The sequence below is a fragment of the Podarcis cretensis genome (genome assembly GCF_951804945.1).
Source record: "Podarcis cretensis genome assembly, chromosome: 6".
NCBI classification, from domain to species: Eukaryota; Metazoa; Chordata; class Lepidosauria; order Squamata; family Lacertidae; genus Podarcis; species Podarcis cretensis.
In genome coordinates, this window is record NC_137175.1 from 23,614,540 (window position 1) to 23,629,580 (window position 15,041).

A 15,041-nucleotide genomic window follows, 5' to 3' on the forward strand; every position below is an offset into this window, starting at 1 on the left:
TCCCAAATATGGATTAGATCATGATTTGTGTACTAGTAGAAATAGGTGCACGGTTCAAATGGCCATACCGTTTGCCCACTTCCATGGTGGGGCCATCCTGCTTGACTGACACTGGCGTCTGGATTCTTGACTGGCTGCCTAGGCTACCCTAGGCATGGGGGAATTTAACCCCAGTATTTCCTGGAGACTAACCTTCTTGGAAACCATTTCCTAATTCTTGGGGAAACTGCTTGGCAAACTCTTCTCAGAGTTGAAAAGCGGGGAGCTTGCCCATTACATTTGCCACAGGGGGGGAAATGTTTTATTGAAACTAAGGGGACTTTGCAAAGCCATTTGTGACATGGTGTTAGAGGAGAAAGTGACGTGTCCAATCCCTTGGGTTGCCTAACCATGTCTTAAGTCTCAGGTGATAAATATTCTTCCATGCAGGATAAAAAGCTTAAATTGTGATCCACTGTTCTGATGAATTGTGAGTGGCAGGAGGCTGGACAGGGTGGAAAAGAGAAAATGAATTTTGTTCAGCTATGTACTAAGAAGAAGCCTCTTCCTGTAAATGGAAAAGGGAAGTGTTTTGCATTAATAGAATCAGTCGCATGAAACGATGCAAGAACACGAATTGCTTAGGATATAATGTCTATGTGGCCTAGCTAATCTTGAGTCAGCAAGTGCCTGGTGTTTGATGGAATTCAGAGGATGGTCCTCTTGCCCCCTGTGCAGCTGGCCGGAATGATTGTTGAATCTATATGGGCCATACAGGCGTTTGTGATTATGATATGCCAGTTGGTTGCATGTTAGAGTAATAATGAGAATAACAGGCAGCTGCTGTTCTGACATACTGTTGGTTTTCCTAGATTGTATTCACTCATATACTTGAATTACTAGTAATTGCTACTTTGGCATGGCATCCTTATAATCAAGGATTGTTCTTTCAATCAAAAACAAAGTTTGACTTGTTTGTAACATAAAGCAAGCTAGCTGTGATACCTGCTTACTATGATGTGACCAGTGAAAACTGACCTCTATGAATCTAAGAAAATAATGTTTAAAAAGTGTGTTTTTCATTTGTTTTCTTTGAATTTGGGCTGAGTCTGCTTCATTGTTAGGCTGGGATATTACAGTATGGTCTACATCCAGGTGTAGGTTATAGAAAATGAAAGTTCAGCTGTCTATTTTTGTCTCATTGTGGTTCTTCATTCTCCTGAAAAATGTTCCTTTCCACCACCGGAGGGAGCATAACATGAGAAATGAAACTTTCATAGAATTGTACAGTTGGAAGGGACCACGAGGTTATTCAACTGAACAGTGTTTTGCAAAAACCATTTTATTGAGTACATGCAGTATACATTGCAGTGTCTCTCTACCTTCTGTGGTAGTCAGGTCCTGGAAGTAGAAAGCAGATGTTTCCATTTAGCTGTAGTCTCTAAAACCTATGTTAAAGCACACAAATAAGTGCAGTTATGCTGGGGCTGTGGAGCAAAGCGGAGCAGTTGATATCACCAACTTGTGTTTCTTAAATAGCTTTATACTAACAATATTAATAAACTAAGCATGCTGTTTTATAGCCTATACTTAAGCTTAGACCACACATGAGGTGCTAGAATGCTCTTCGCTACTTCAGGCTTCAAATGGTGGGTACTGTGTTTTTAATGTTCCCCCTTCACAAATGCCCAGCAAAATTAAGTAAGCAAGCAACCCCCCACCCCCACCCCCCAAAAAGCAGATAAGAAAGGTTCTAGCCTACCTACTTGCAGGATTTATTTTTAAGCATGAAGGTACATTTAAAATGTATTTCCCTTTCCCCACTTGCCATTAGTCCATTCTACTACTTTGTGATCCGATCATTTCTTTCCCACAGTCTTATTTTATATAATGTTTGCCGAAAGCAAACATTCTCAGAAACACCCCACCCCACCCTCGCACTACATATATGAGTCTGGTGACTTCTGTTTCAGTGTACAGGCGGCGCAACGGCAGCAGGAGGCCCCATTAGCTAAAGTGGTGCTTCAGGTTAAGAACAGACCTCCAGAATGAATTAAGTTCTTAACCCGAGGTACCACTGTATCTGAAGAAGTGTGCATGCACACGAAAGCTTATACCTAGAACAAACTTAGTTGGTCTCTAAGGTGCTACAGGACTATTTTTTAATTTTTTTATTTTGACTGCGTCAGACCAACACCTGCCTGAATCTGAACATTTAAAGTACATACTACAGAGCAAAGGGGGCAGTTAAGTGTTGCGGGGAGGCTCAGAGAATTCATGGGTGCCAGGGGAAGCCTCAGGGACACCCATTACATCCATGAATGCCATTTTGGTGACCCTAGACATAGAGGATGTCTATCCTATCTCACTTCTAAATGCTGCAGGCAGGCAGGTTGGTGTGGGGTTTACTATGGAGATTAAAATGCTGCCTCTTAGTCTGATTTGCTGTTTTAAGCTGCATGTGAGCCAGTTGTATTGGGTTGTGAATTTTACTGCAGCAGTTTTAAGTTTGTGTTTAAATACCTGAGATTGAAAACTTTGCAAAAAGAAAAATAACCTGTGAAAAAATGTTCTTGATGGAACATATTGCTAAAGTCCATGACATTGACAACATTTAACCAAAAGAGGGTGCTCTTTCACAGCTTTTAATGGAAAACTTGAGTTGTGAAAGGGTAGAGTGTTCTTCTACCTGAACACTTGTTTTCTCCCTTAGCAATGTTGATAAGGAACATTAAAGACAGATATTAAAGACACTGAGGTCCAGCGCCGAGGGTCTTCTGGTGGTTCCCTAATTGCGAGAAGCGAAGTTGCAGGGAACCAGGCAGAGGGCCTTCTCGGTAGTGGCGCCTGCCCTGTGGAACGCCCTCCCATTAGATGTCAAAGAAATAAACAACTAACTGACTTTTAGAAGACATCTGTTTAGGGAAGTTTTTAATATTTGATGAATTACTGTTTTTTAATCTTTTGTTGGAAGCTAGCCAGTGGCTGGGGAAACCCAGCCAGATGGGCAGGGTATAAATATATTATTATTATTATTACAGTACAGTACAGTACAGTACAGTATCTTCTCATGAGGGCCACTTCACACATCTGAGAGTGCCCATAAAATATGTGTGAATTGGACTCCTCTGGAAATGGGTGTATCCTACAGCCACCCATCAGGTAACTTCTTCTGTGGGTTCCTGTTGAGCACCCACTTGTTGGCTAACCTGGATTAGCTGTCATGTAGTGTGTGGATTGGCTCTAAGAAATTCAACAGGCAGGTAATTCACCAGGCAGGTAAATGTTCACTATACAGTCACTGTACATGGGTTCACCTAGCTAGCCTATATGAAATGATGTCGCCGCTTGATATTTTGTAGTCTGCCTCCTGTCGCTTTAAAACAACACCAAGTGGAGATGTTACAAGTCATTGCCCAGCTTTACCAAACATGCAGAAACAAAAACGTTGCCATGCAGGTAGATCTTGTTCAGGGTTCTGGCTAGTGCGCCAGAGGTGCTATCTTCTAGGATAGGCAATCCGCCCTTGGGTCAGGCAGTCAGTCTTCCATGCCTCTTTAGGGTTTCTTTCTTAAGTTTTCTTGTATAGGCAACCCCTGTTTTAGGCACGATGGATATGTGCACAATCGCTCACACGCTCACAGTGCCGAACCCAGAAGTGACGTCAGCTCTGTTTTTTCAGGACTCATGCAAGGCCCATCAAAGCCAACCAGAAGTGGTAAGAATGCCTGTGTCGCTATGTCTGCTGTAATGCAGACATTACATTCTTCCTGGATTCAGAGGCGCAGAGTGGAGCTGGCTCCATTTACACAGGCTGTTAGAACTATAATGCATACCTGTGCACACCTGAGTGTCCCTCAGTATGTGAAATGCTGGGAGAATAAAAGCCTTGTGAGCTGTTACTACCCCAGCAAGGAGTAGTAGTAAGAATGGGAGACAAAGAGCCCACTCATCGACCCACACAGAGTGCAGAGGGACCTATAGGCTAGGGAAATATGGAACTGAGGGAGTAACAGATGGGAGTTGTAGGGGTACTTGTGATTATGTGCAGAGAAGCAGAGATGTTACTGCTCTGGTGTGCAAAGGGAATGGTTTAACAAAGCAACTTAAAGAGGGCACCGTCCTCTCTGAAAAGCATTGCTGTGAATTCTTTAAGCTGGAAATGCTTTGGGTGGAAACCTGAACCTCTTGTATGTAAAGTGTGCTTTGCCACTGAGTTGGTTGTAGCCCTTTCCATCACAACTGTTCCAACAAAACAGTCTGGTGAACGTTCCTTATTAAAATTGCTTTAAAACAGCTTTGGGCTCGTACTCAAGCCTCGCACAGCTTGTTACCTTTGCCGTATTAATTTTTCTTGGTATAATTGTTTCTTGGCAAGGTGACCTGTGCCATATTCAGTCTGCGGAGTCTGTATGTGCTATGCCCCACTAAATTGCTTCAAGTGCTCTGTTTTTCACCTTATCACTCCTACAGTAATGTTCCTTTCACATTCAGTTAAATTGATTTAGCTGTAAAAATTCATCAGCCTTGTGTAACAGTCTTTTGGGGAAATAGTTTTTAATAATCAGTATAACTAAATGGTATTTTAAATGCAATGGAATTGAGGTCATTAATATCATCAAAGTGGTTCGTATTTCATGACTGGCGTTAACAACTGGTAGGAAGGAATTGGCTGGATCTTAACAATATTTTTTTTAAAAAAATATTCAAGTACCATAGAGCAGAATTTTCTGCAACATTTTTTCCCCTTGGAATACTGTGTGAAACACTGGAGTGTAAGTTTTTGCATTCTGCATTCAAAAATGATTCCTCTGTGTCCTATTGCTCCAGTTCATACTTCAGTGTACTGTGGCAAGGATTTTCCTGCAGCAACATTGCATCATTTGTTGGCATACTGTGGCATCTGCTCACGGTAGGGAATTCGGCATGTCTGATTTGTTGGGTAGTCAAGAGATTGGATTGGCCTTTTGTGTTCTGATAAAATGATGCAGAAGCGCTCTTGGAAACCTTTTTATTTCTGCCTGCATGAATAGGAGTATCCTAGAGCTACAATTCAGAAAGCCGATAGCACCCCATACCTGAAGGAGTGCCTCCTCCCAAATCAACCTGCCCGTTTTGTAAAATCATCTGCTGAGGCTTATCTCTATGTACTTTTTCCATCAAAGTACGAACAGCCTCTATAAGGGAGAGGTAATTCTAGGCGGTTGCATCTGTTTATGAAATGCCCTCTGCAGAAGCACCAACACTGCAATCTGTTGGGTACCAAGCAAAAACATAATTTTTATCAATCAATGGATTTTAGTGTGCGGGAGGGGGCAGAGTTAAGATCTAGGTTATATTGGCTTTTGTGGGCCTTTATCAGTAAGCCTTCTAGATTACATCAAATGTCTACTTTATCTTGTTCAGCATCCTGTTCCCTACAGTGGCCAGCTGGATCCAATTGGGGCATGAAGCCAGAAACCCCTGCCCCCCAATCATTGTTCCCCAGCATCTGATACCCATTGGCACATTACCTCTGAAAACGGAGGATCCCTGTAGCCATTATGTCTATTGCTCATAGCCCATTTTTTTGTAATTGTCTTTAATCCCTTTCTAATCTGACAGCCATCACCAAGACTTGGGGCACCTAATGACTGCAGGGAAGTAATTTTGTCTGTCTTGAATCTGCTGCTAACCAATTTCATTGGGATAACCCTAGGCTATTGCATTTGAGAGAGAGAGAGAGAGAGAGAGAGAGAGAGAGAGAGAGAGAGAGACTGACTGCTGCCAGTCAGTTCAGACATTGTTGACCTAGAATGGACCCATGATCTGATTTGGTGTAGAGCAGCTTCCTGTGCTATATTTAGAAAATATTTTGGCATATTTTAGATAGATGTCTTTGTAAGCTCCCCCGAGCCTTCAAAAGAATCTTGGATACAAATCTAGCTGTCTAAATATAATACATGTGCCACGTTCACCCACTTTTTTGAAAGTCTGTCTTCAGAAGAGTAGAATGTAATTCAGAACAAATCTGTGTTAATGTTTCTGTTTCATTGTGAGGGTGTAAAATATGCTACAGATTAATTGTGCCTCATTTTTAAAAGATGAGAGCTGGCAATCCAGTCTGGTTGCATATCATATCATTATTATTAAGAATGAACCAAAGAGAGAGCATAAAGAACTACTGTTACAGCATGTTGAAAGCAGCATAGGAGTAGACATTATAATTGAACTTGTTCCGAAACATTACCCAAAATACATATTTTTCCATAAACTAGCCAGGCTGGTTTGTGTTTATTCTTTTGTAAGAAGTTAGCTTAATCATAGCTGTTGTTGCTGTTGTTGCTGTTGTTTAGTCGTTTAGTCGTGTCTGACTCTTCGTGACCCCGTGGACCAGAGCACGCCAGGCACTTCTGTCTTCCACTGCCTCCCACAGTTTAGTCAAACTCATGCTGGTAGCTTCGAGAACACTATCCAGCCATCACGTCCTCTGTCGTCCCCTTCTCCTTGTGCCCTCCATCTTTCCCAACATCAGGGTCTTTATCAGGGAGTCTTCTCTTCTCATGAGGTGGCCAAAGTATTGGAGCCTCAGCTTCACGATCTGTCCTTCCAGTGAGCACTCAGGGCTGATTTCCTTAAGAATGGATAGGTTTGATCTTCTTGCAGTCCATGGGACTCTCAAGAGTCTCCTCCAGCCCCATAATTCAAAAGCATCAATTCTTTGGCAATCAGCCTTTTTTATGGTCCAGCTCTCACTTCCATACATCACTACGGGAAAACCATAGCTTTTACTATATGGACCTTTGTTGGCAAGGTGATGTCTCTGCTTTTTAAGATTCTGTCTAGGTTTGTCATTGCTTTTCTGCCAAGAAGCAGGCGTCTTTTAATTTTGTGGCTGCTGTCACCATCTGCAGTGATCATGGAGCCCAAGAAAGTAACACCTCTCACTGCCTCCATTTCTTCCCCTTCTAATCATAACTACTATGGCCCAAATTTTCTCAATCTATTCAGATATAGTAGGAGATATGCTCCACACACACACCCCAGCCCTTGTTATGTGAATATACTGATACTGGATTCTTCATCTTGTCCCCTGAACCTTGTAGAAACACTTATGCCATCCAGCATCAAGGATGTGTGTGATTATAGATCATACCCTTTTGCCTAGAAACCATATCTCTTAATTATGTTTAAGCTGGGGCTGGTTTTGTTTACTCAGTGTTGAAAGAAAGACACATCCTAAGACAAGTGAGGAACCTGTGAAGCTGCAGACTTTGTTGAACCTCAGCTCCAGCCAACATCTCCAATAGCCATGGATGACTGAAGTTGTAGTCCAGCAACATTTGAAAGGTCGTAGGTTCCCCACACCTGCCTGTCATTATCCTAAGAGGAACTCCCCCACCCGGTTGGGGAAATTAAAAATAATTTCCATGCTAAATTCTGGACCTGAGGCTCTTTGCAGCATTTCCTCCTGAACTATTGACATAGAAATAAATACTTCTGCATTAGCAGTAGCCTTGAGCACCATGAACTTTGATTTCCAGATAAGATGGGTATTGTTTGACAGACCAGTGGATCTTTCACTTCCGATTTCATAATTTCAGCTGTAGATAAATTTACTATATCTCTGTAATGTGCCCTGTATTCTCTCTGAAGATAAATCTAGGTGGGTGGGTTTTTAATCTTTTGCTCCTGTAATTTCTGAAACAACTTCGTTTGGATTCAGCAGAACTTGTACACCCAGTGGCTCACAGATATATTTTGAAGTCTCTCTGTGGGACCTAACCCTTTGCGTCTTTCCACCCTTTTCCCTATCTGTACTTTCGCTCTACATTTCATTACAGAAGCTACTGATGGGAGCCTGACTTACTGAATGACCACAAATTTTATTTGGAAACAGATTGCTTTAACTATCACTGGACTGTGACTTTAGTAGGGGTAACAGATTGCTGGTGAATGTAAAACTATATATGTGTTGTGAACTTGAAATGATCTTGGAAGCCTTATGTTGGGTGTTTTGCTGCGATTTTACCCAAAGTTTCAGTAGAAAACTTAAGCTAAAATGCTTCAGTTCGGTAAACCTTTCACTGGTCATTTTTCATTTAGAGCAATGGCTCTATTTTCCCTGTAAAATCAGAGATCTGAAACGGAGCGTAATTAAATATAGGAGCCTCAGAAGACATCCGTTAAATGTGTAGTTGGGTTACAGTCACAGGCAAAGTATTATCGACCTGGTATTTTATATAAGGGAGAGCTGAAGGTTGTTTGATAGCAGAAGTCTTTGTTTGTCATTGCATTGGCCCTTAGTACTGTACATCATTAAACAAGGTAAGCCATTTTAGAAAATAGCCTTATTTGATTGGAAGAATATTCTTACCTAGAAAAAAGTTGCACCGTTTGAGAATAATTAGAGTATAAAGCACTATTGATGTTAGGCATTTGACTCAAGAAGATGAGCATTAATCTGTCCAACCATTCAGCACTTCATTGCTGCTTCACTTTCATTGATGGAGAACATAAATAATTGGGTATAAATGAGACTTTGCTGCCTTGTAGGGGCATGCCTCCTTGTACTGATTATGTAATGATTTTGCTCTGTGCAAGGGATAGCTTATCTATCATCTTCTGCAAGCATCCTCCTTTATTAGCACAGCCACATCTACCAGCCAGGAGCATAGGAATCTTCCTCATACCAAAACAGACCATTGGTTCATCTAGTTCAATAGTGTCTTCACTTGACTATTCAGACAGGGGACATTCCCAGCCCTATCTGGAGGTACTGAGGATAGAACCTGGAACATTCTGCTTGCAAATTATGGCCCTTGGGAACTAGTTGTTAACTGCTTTTCATGCTGTTCTAGTAAAGCATCCCTTTAAAGCTTTTCGTTTGTCATATGCTTACAGTCTGGCTTAGTGATAACTAACCCATTATGTTTCCAAAGGACTTCTCCTCTCCCACCTACTCCCCCAGAACAGAAGACAAATGTGTCAATTTCCCCCATTAATCTATGTACCGTATGTAATTGAATATTATATAAAGGGGTGCCATATTTCAACAAAAACATCCATATTGGATACATCGCTTAGTTTCTCAAGGAAAGCAATTGTCCGTCCATTCTGTTTCCATTGTATGATGTTGATTTTAGGAAGGTTTTTTTGTCTATAGCTTGTTCCAAACTGCTTCTTCAATTTCTGTTCTTAGCTCCTTTCCCCAATTTTGTTTAATAGTCAAGTATTGTTTTTCAGCTGGCTTGTATGTAAGCTGTGTAGTGCTTTATAGGCCATAACCAGCACTTTAAATTGTGCCCAGAAGCAAACCAGTACAGTGGTACCTCGGTTTACGAACTTAATCCACTCCGGAAGTCCGTTCTTAAACCAAAACCGTTCTTAAACCGAGGTGCGCTTTCCCTAATGAGGCCTCCCGCTGCTGGTGCCCTTCCACCGTTTGGATTCCATTCTTAGACCAAGGTAAAGTTCTCAAACCAAGACACTATCTCCGGTTTTTCGGAGTTTGTAAACCAAATCGTTCTTAAACAGGACTGTTCTTCAACCGAGGTACCACTGTATTTGACTTTGCATCATTGCTCTATTTATTGGAGCTTCAGTGGTTGGTTGAATTTATTTTTTTGGTTGAATATATTTGTGTTGAATTTATTTGTGGGCCACCATCACAAATCTTTTCGGTAGGGTAGTAATATAGTAAATGAACAGATGATAATGGTTGTCATTCTAACTCATTGAATACGGAATGTACAACCTTTTAAAATGGCTTTTGCATTCTTCAGATCATTTTAAAACTTTTAAAGCTTAGTTGGTTACCAGCAATAAAATCAAAAGTTTTCCAAATTTATTATTCATTAGTGCTGTGGGTTAAATCACAGAGCCTAGGGCTTGCCGATCAGAAGGTCAGCGGTTCGAATCCCTGCGACGGAGTGAGCTCCCGTTGCTCGGTCCCTGCTCTTGCTAACCTAGCAGTTCGAAAGCACGCAGTGCAAGTAGATAAGTAGGTACCACTCCAGCAGGAAGGTAAATGGTGTTTCCATGCACTGCTCTGGTTTTCCAGAAGTGGCTTAGTCATGCTGGTCACATGACGCCGGCTCCCTCGGCCAGTAAAGTGACATGAGCGCCGCAACCCCAGAGTCGTCCACAACTGGGCCTAATGGTCCGGGGTCCCTTTACCTTCACCTTTTAGCTACAGAATACTAGATTCTTAGCAGCTTCAGCAAACAAGAGGAAGAAAAGCTGAATTATTTGATATTAATAATTCACACTTGGCACATTTGGTTCCAAAATATTGAATGTAAGGGAAACCATGCAATCAGCAGCTCTTAACAGCAGTCACACATTAGTAATCTGGTGTAGGTGGCAGTTTCTAGAACCAAGACAGAATTTTGTTGGAGCTACATATGTTAAGATAAGTGTAGTCAGGCACTGGAATTATGCATAATTCTCAATTAGGTAGAGTATGTGGGTGTCTAGTGTTTTGATAGCTTAATAACTCTCAAGTTCCAATTTGGGTTGCCTTGAATAAGTGACTTCATGTTTTGGCCATTTAAATTAACTTCTGTTAAGTGTATTAAAACTGAAAGCACAGTTCAGATGTGAAGCTTATAGAAGCAAGAATGGCTTGCACTTCTGAGTTGAGCATCAAGGGTCTTGCATGTAGCAATATAAGATTAGCTGAGACACTGTGATCCTATGTCAGACTAGCAGTTTGAAGTGCTTGATACCTCATACCACGTTACAATCTTCCTCTCCCAGTTTGCTCCCACAATGCAACTTGGAAGAGTCGGGTCTAAGGGAAAGTGGCTTTCTTGAAATACAGAAAAATAGAAATAAGAACCCACTGTCATGAAGAATATAAGCTGCACCTTAAATCTTGTGCAATGTACAGTCACTATTCTGTCTTCCCTTGAATTAATTTCCTCTCTCCACCTTCCCACTCTGCAACCCACAAGACTGAGTTGTTAACATTAGGCTTTTTAAAAATATTGGCCCCTATAATATCAAATAAATCTGCAGTGTTTAGTCTTTTATTTCTGGAGTAAATTCCAGCACCGCATCAGGATTTTGTTTGTTCACTTTAATATCATTGCAGCTAATACATGGAATTGTTTCTGGGGTGTTACTTACTGTAAACTTATAATAATGTAATAATCAGCCAGTGGTGGTATTGTGTTTGGACAACAAGGTATTCTGAAAAAAGGACAAATTGGTATAGATTGGGCCAATTGCTGATGGACGACTTCTGCCATCAATCAACTCTTTGGCACATGTGAACAACCATTACTAGCTAAGATGTAACCATTACGGTGTAAGGTGCCGCTTATGAACTGTAGGACAGCCAACCAAAGTTTCTATTCTAACTACCTCATAAGCATCTGGCCCATGGGGCCAAAAAGACTTCACCACCCCTTTTTTATGAGAAGATCTCCAAGGGGTATAGTATAACACATGTATTTCCATTTGCTAAACACACACACACACACCCTGTGGTTAAAGTTCTGATGTACCAAATAATCATCCAGTGGTATATTAGCATTTTTGCGCTCTTCTGTGTTCTGACTTCCTGTGTAGCTTTTCTTGATCTGATTGTGTACAATGAGGTCTGTTGAAGGGGAAAACTACAGTCGGCAGTAGAATTGCTTATCTTCAGTAGCTCAGAAATTTCCACATTTATTTTTATACTTGAACTTTCTTTTAACCCAGAATGACCATTGGTTTTCTATTATTATATTTAAAGCTTTCTCTTGATATCTTAGACTGGAATGTTTTATGAAGTGATAATTTCTTATCGTTAAGGGTATTTGCTTTCATGTTTGCTTCTGTTATGCACAGAATATCCTCCTTTTAAAGCCTGATGGATTTAAGATCATACATACATATATGCATTCTCTATACCAGTAATAGGCAGGGTCAGAAGCAAACGTGGCGGAAACAATGAATGTGTATTTTAGTTTGGTACATTAGGCTACTTTCCACACTCCTTTCTGTCTTCCATCCAGAAAAGCAATAGACATTATTCAAGCAAAGGCCATTCAAGGACTGCAAGCAGGGAGGCATTATCAGAGTTTAGGGCTGCAGTGGGGTAGCATGGGGCTAGGCTTGTAGAACCATATTTGGTCCATGGACTAATGCATCCTTGCATGGTTGTTATTCTAAAATGAAGTGAGGATATACTGCATCCTGCCATAAGGCATCAAAGTAGGGGCAGGAGACAAACATGCAGTTGCCTTACGTAAGGGTCATAGAATCATAGAGCTGACCCTGAGGATTATATCTAGTCCAACCTCTTGCAATGCAGGAATATGCAGTTGTCCCCTAGGGGGATCGAATGTGCACCACGCTCTACCAACTGAGCTATCCACCGCTGATCCATCTAACCAAGTACCATATCAGCTGGCAGTTTCTCTCTTGAGTAAATGTATTTCCCATTCCAGCCACCTAAGATCCCAGAAGTTAAGTCTGCTTAATGTGCAGAATAGATGTCAGGATTTGAGCTCTTGCCACCTGCATACAAAATTAGTATCCAGCCATTGCCATTGAATTTTGGTTCTTCTCCATGCAGTGGCTAGTACTGGTAGCTGTCAGTCGGTCAGGAATCCTTGCCGTAATATAATTACAGCATCTGTTTCTTCATTTATAATGAAGATGCTTGGAACAAGTTAACTCTACATAAGTCTTGACAGATCTTTGTTTTTGCCTTTTTAGGCATTTTAATACGTTCAAAGATTTATTGCAGTATGTAAAGAGCTATAACTTCAAAAAGAAGTAGGTCTCTCTCTTTTTGTCTTAACAATTTTGAGAACATTGTTTGATCTTGCAGAGTGAACTCATAATGTACGTGTAGGGGGATAATGCATACAGCAATTCATCACCCTGGGGGAAAATATCCATGAGTCATCTTGGTAAATATGCTTGGAGCATATATGTACCTAGGACTCATCTCGAGTCCTCTCCTCATTAATTGTTTTGCAGACACACTGATGGCCACTTAGGTGAATTCCATACATATGGAGATGTCTCATAAGGAAAATGAGTGCATTGATTTGCTTCTGCACAGAACTGAGAACTTGCCATCATGCTTCTAGAATTCCAGGGTTCAGTCCAGTGTTTCCCAAACTTGAGTCTCCAGCTGTTTTTAGACTGCAGTCCTCTCTGACCACTGGTCCTGCTAGTTTGGGATGATGGGAGTTGAAGTCCAACAACAGCTGGAGACTCAACTTTGGGAAACCCTGGTCCAGTCTCTTATTTGGAGACTTGGGTAGACAAGGGTACAACAGAAAAATACGGCAGTATTGAGGAGGTGCATTTTCTGAGAATATAAAACTTTGGCACCTTCAAACTGCATTTATCATTCTATGTACATTCTATGTGCTTGTTCATTAACACATTTGTATTTGTGATTAGCATACCTGCAGTATTCCTGAGGTGAGTGCTGCAGACGTTATGGTTATTTTCTTATAGATGAGTTAAGTGATGGCCCAGGTAGAGAGTTTCCCAGTGGTTGTGCTAAATTCCCACTTAGGGAGAGCCACCTGGCCATCACTCTTACCTTTTGGCAGATAGTAAAAAATCTGGCTGTTTTTTCCAGCAGCCGTTTGTATCGGTCATGGTCTGAGATGGAGGTTTCATGTAAGCTGTCATTCCTGTGTGTGTTACAACTGAGGGTTTTTTTTTATTACTTCTTTTGAGAGCCATGCTGTAGGAAAGCATTTTATACATTTTTAATATACCCCAAACTTAAAATATATTGGGTGGATGGCAGCTCTCCCTTGTCTTTCCCTCCTCCCATTCCACTGCCAGATTGCAAATAGTCTGGCATAACATACACAACCAGTGTTGCAGAAATTTTATTTCTATCCTACCCCTTATGAACGATGTCAGTAAAATATTAAAACATAATAAACCAGTGTGAGAGAATAGTCACTTAAATACAAAATACTGTGCTCTACAGTTCCTCGTACCTGCTTAGCAGCGTAATCCTATATGTGTAAGTCCAGCTTCATTCAGAAGGGCTGGTTCCCAAACTAAGTATGCATAGGATTGCTACTATGCTTTTTAATGGCTGAAGTTGTATGTTTGAAGAAAATCCTCAGGTTTAGACTTTTCCAGGGATGGGAGTTCAGGACAGTTACTGAGTGCTTCTGAATATGACTTGCACTACTCAGTACATGGACAGTATCATTGACATAATTATGTTGTTGTTATAAGTTATATGTTTATATGCAACAAATTGATAAGCCTATGCAAGTTGGTGGGTGGGTGTATTCTTGATGCCTTGTATTTTTGTACCACTTTAGAGTCAATGCTGTGCTTGTATTTCAATCTCCTGATGGCCCATTCCTATCAGGAAGAAAGATGAACCATGTTGCATGATTATAGTCTAGTCTCAAGGGGTACAAAGGCATGAATGACTGCCCTGCTGCTATGTGAAATAAAAGCCCAGTCTTCTCCTCAAGTGGAATTGGGGTGGAGGGTAGAAAAAGTTGAATGCTATTACCTGGGTTTTGAGGTACAGACATTCATGTAAGAACACTCTAAGGCAGCCTTTCACAACCAGGTGTCTTCCATATGTTTTTTTACTGCATTTCCCATCAGCCCCAGCCATCACAGCCACAGGTTGGGGAAGACTAGGCCTCAGTTTTGGACCTCTGGCTAAAGGAAATGTAATATTCCTTATAATCTACCTGATCTTCCTGTTTTTAGATTTCAAGAGATGTGCTGATAATATATCCATTACTTGCTCTACTGAGAAGCTCTGAACATTTTTTTCTCTTCTGAAGCTTTTTAAAATTAGCAACTCTATCATGTGTAGGTATTGTTGTAAGCAATGTGCTAAATAGTTATTTTAGTGGAATGCTAAACATTTTCCTTTTGAGTTAATACTATTTTGTATATTAAATATATTTGTAGGAAGGGATGAAACAATGGAGTCTGTCAGACCATCTTTCCTTGATTATTTTGAGCAAAAAGAAAAAGAGAATCGGAGAAACAACTATGGAAGGAATGTACCAGAAAGATATTCCTCCGATTGGAGAGTTCCTCAGGATGGTGATTATGAATTCGTAAGTAAAATACTT

The 15,041-nt window shown here is 40.9% G+C and overlaps 1 protein-coding gene and 1 long non-coding RNA gene across 3 annotated transcripts in view; one reads left to right on the forward strand and one right to left on the reverse strand.

The window, feature by feature from the left end:
• Positions 1 to 15,041, reverse strand: part of LOC307218075 — a 343,388-nt gene that overhangs the window by 277,848 nt on the left and 50,499 nt on the right. The gene's annotated exons all lie outside the window — the stretch shown is intronic.
• The window catches only part of STK4 (serine/threonine kinase 4), a 67,867-nt gene that overhangs the window by 18,088 nt on the left and 34,738 nt on the right, over positions 1 to 15,041 (forward strand). For both annotated transcript variants that reach the window (XM_079979551.1, XM_079979550.1), the window contains exon 10: positions 14,875 to 15,026. In XM_079979551.1, the coding sequence (XP_079835677.1) occupies positions 14,875 to 15,026 (152 nt within the window). The remainder of the gene's footprint in view (positions 1 to 14,874; positions 15,027 to 15,041) is intronic.